At 38.2% G+C, this 3,661-nt stretch overlaps 1 protein-coding gene across 1 annotated transcript; it reads right to left on the bottom strand.

Annotated features, from left to right (window-relative positions):
* Nucleotides 1-383: 383 nt before the first annotated feature.
* Nucleotides 384-1,222, bottom strand: LOC100415878 (avenin-3). Its single transcript, XM_044591677.1, has one exon. It carries the CDS (start codon nucleotides 1,149-1,151, stop codon nucleotides 546-548), a length of 606 nt encoding a protein of 201 aa, XP_044447612.1. The 5' UTR covers nucleotides 1,152-1,222; the 3' UTR covers nucleotides 384-545.
* Between the last annotated feature and the right edge of the window lie 2,439 nt (nucleotides 1,223-3,661).

Genomic DNA, 3,661 nt, shown 5'->3' with positions numbered 1-3,661 from the left:
TTGCCCGCTCTCTAAAGTCTAAACCAACAGTAAAATCTTACATGGACCATACTGATACCAATGCCATATACTCCCTCCGTAAAGAAAGTACTATTTAGAAGTACACTCCTATATTTCTTTATAGAGGGAGTACTATTTAGAACTAGTTGTGAATCATCTCAAGAAGGTCAAAATTCAGAAAGCTCACCATTAAAGTGTAGGTTTGCGGTTAGACCTTACTCCTTACCTTAATAGGGATCTAGCTCAGTCTGACTTCCACAACCATTTGGTTATTTTTTTAAGGTTATTTTGCTACATACAAAGCTAGTTAATGCATAATATTGTGGTTAGGAATGAACATCTCCACGTGTGCCCGAATGGAAACACCGACGGATAACGCTATATGCAGAAAATAACTTAGTTTGCCTTTTATTCCCAAGTTTGAACTAGTGCCAGTCTAGTCCACACATGATAATGCATGGCACTTTATTTTTCACCGCTACATGGATCGGACCATTGACTAAACATTGGTGGTCCATTTTTCGGATACTAGAACTCTCGTCTTCTCAGTAGCCGCCCATGTCGGTAGTGACGTCACTGGATGGTGATATGGTGGTGTAGCAGTATGGTGGAACATGCACGTCGCACATTGCCGGGATGGTCTGAATCACCCATGTCCCTATCACCGCAATCCAACCCTGATCCAGTTGTGTTTGTTGTTGTGGCTGGCTAGAACCCAGACCCTGTTGTTGTTGTTGACCTTGTTGTTGCTGCTGCTGAGGTTGGGTGGAAGTAGCTTGTACCAATTGTTGTTGTTGTTGCAAAATAATGGCGTGCACGACGTTGTGGATGGCCTCGCATCTTGACTGCTTGGGGATCGCTTTTAGTTGCTGACAGCACTGCTCCCACATTACCAAGCAGCTGCTATGTTGCACCACCTGTGACCGGAGGAATGACATATCAGCAACTGGGCTACACTGTTGTAGGAGGGCATCCCTGCATGGGTTCAACTTTTGATGTGGAACTGGATGTTCTTGTGGCTGCGGAGTTGGTTGATGCTCCGGAGATGATGGATGTTGCGGCTCCCAAGCACTACGGAATGCAGTAAAGGGTTCGGCGGCCGTGGTGGTCGCCGCGACAACAATGAGGGCAAGGACGAGGAATTTCTTCATGGTTGATTTGTGTTAGATAATGTTTGTTCTCCAGTTGAGTGAATGGTGGGTGCTGGAGGAGTGTCTTGATTGTTTAGGCCTATTTATAACCGACATGGCATCGCCTTTTTTCATCTTTGCATTTCCTTTCCTTAAAAGTGCATGGATGCTTCTCGGACTCTATCATTTGGTATGCTGCGTTAGGTGCAACTACTTACAAGCATATTCCTGCACTGATCATCAAAGTTCTTTGTTGTTGCATGTATCATTCCGCTATCAACAAATCTTGATAATTGACATAACTCATCTTACTTACTTTACATGTCAAACATCGATCCGGATTGCAACATTTTCTAAAACTGGGTTTGTTATATTCTACAAGTTGTTACGCATAAACTAGATTAGCTTGCCTTGTGCCGAACTAAAGTTTGTAATTTTGTGTGGCCTGTAAAGATACAATAGACTAGTATTGTAACTTGCAAAAGTAGATGATGACATGATTCGTCAAAGTCCCTTTACATGCCAAGGATTGTAATGTCGTACAGGATTAGTATAAGGATTTACACTCAAGTACAGGCGAAGATTTGTTCAAGATTCCATCTATTTGTCGAATTAAACCTGTACTGTTGTGCAAATCGTTAAGATAATCAAGTATTGTTTGCTGAATAAGTTCGGGATTGTTCATGACTAGTGTTAGCACCGGGGATTCCTAAGAATGATACAGAGCATGTACATATAAGTATGAATAGATATGCATCCAGGCGTTTCATCAATCTGCAAGAGAAATCACAAGCCATCTGTTAATTAAGCTACAAACCTACAAAACAAATATGCGTCCAGAAAATGTACCGGATTTCAAAACGTTCATGTTTGCAAAAAATGTTCTCATTACACAAAAAAGTTCAAAACTTTCTAAATTCAGAAAATGTACCGGATTTCAAAATTTTGTTCACGTATTCAAAACAAAGTTCACGCTTCCAAATTTTTTCGGGATTTTTCAAAATTGTTCTCCGTTTAAAAATTTGTTCTCAAAACTAAAAAATGTCGGTGCTTTAAAAAGTTGTTCGCGCTTCAAAATTTGTGCTCAAGATTCAAAAAATATTCGTGCTTTAAAAAGTTGTTCACAAATTCCAAAACCATCATGTTTTAAAAAATGTTTGGGAAATTCAAAATGTGTTCGTTTTCATAAATTTCGTTTGCGTTTGTGAAAAGATCATACGATCAAAAAATTTGGAAAAAAAGGGATTTTGCCAAACAGTGTTAAGTCCGCAACTGTACTTCGTTTCTTTTAGATTTCCGCTGTATTTCGGTCGACATGCCAGTTCGTGCAAGCAGGAAGTGCCATGTTCCATTCCTTGCCACCGCGCGCTACCCTGTTTTGTGTTTTTCACGCTCGTATTCGAAGTGCACTGAATGGGCAGGCCTACTCGGCACCCCCTGTGCGACAAGGCGTATATTTGCCGCAGAACGCGGCAAATAGGAGCTCCCGCCATGCGAAGCGCTGAATCGCGGACGCCCCGCTCCCCCGCGCGATGTTTTGGGCCGGCCCATGTGCGGCGCAGGGGGTCCTTTTTTGTTGTTCTCTTCCATTTTTTTTCTTTTTCGTTGGTAGTTTTTTTTTCTTCTTCTTCTTTTTACCTTTTTAAACAATATTCAAGATTTTCATAAAATTTTCATGATTTTTTTAAATCAGCAAATTGAAAAATATTAATAGCTATCAATAAAATGTTCGTGCATTTAAAAACAAATTTAAAAATGAAAAAAATGTTCCAATTCAAGTAAATGTTAGTGCATTTCATAAAATCTTCACTCATTCAAAAAACGTTCTTGCATATCTAAAAAATGAAAAATAAATTGTATCTGATGAACAATTTTTGAATTCGATGAATTTGATGAGGAAATTCTGAATTGGATGAACAATTTTTGAAATCGAAGAACTTTTTTTATATATTCAAGAACAATTAAAAAATGATGAACATTTTTTGTTTTTGACAGAAATATTTTGAATTTGATGAACAAAATTGGGTTCGATGAACATTTTTTAACTCGGTGAATTTTTTTGAATTTGATGACAGAAAATGTTCAGGATTTAAAAAACTGTTTGTGAATTTGAAACATTTGCAAATAAAAAGGGAAATAAAAATAAAAAAAGAAAACGAAGACAAAAAATAAAAAAAATGTCTGTGAACGTTCTAGAACTTCTACTACTACTTCATAACAAAAGAATAAAGAGAAAGAAACAATAGCCCATACGTCCCACAGTGATATTCCGTTATTAGCTAGCTAATTATACAAACATTGATGATCAATAATACTACCTCCGTTCAAAAATAACTGACGTGGTTTTAGTTCAAATTTGAACTAAAACCACGTCAATTATTTCTGAAGGAGGGAATATATACTAGTGTGGCTCCGCTCCTCATCACTCACAGTCTATCTGTCTCCAATCAAGAGTTGGCCACCACATCGTTTCTCCCTCCCTTAATAAACTAGCTACTCCACAAAATTTAATTAGCTTAATCAACTCATCA

Source organism: Triticum aestivum, chromosome 1D (assembly GCF_018294505.1).
Source record: "Triticum aestivum cultivar Chinese Spring chromosome 1D, IWGSC CS RefSeq v2.1, whole genome shotgun sequence".
Taxonomy (NCBI): Eukaryota; Viridiplantae; Streptophyta; class Magnoliopsida; order Poales; family Poaceae; genus Triticum; species Triticum aestivum.
The sequence above is the reverse complement of the archived record's forward strand: the minus strand, read 5'-3'. Positions and strand labels throughout refer to the sequence as shown.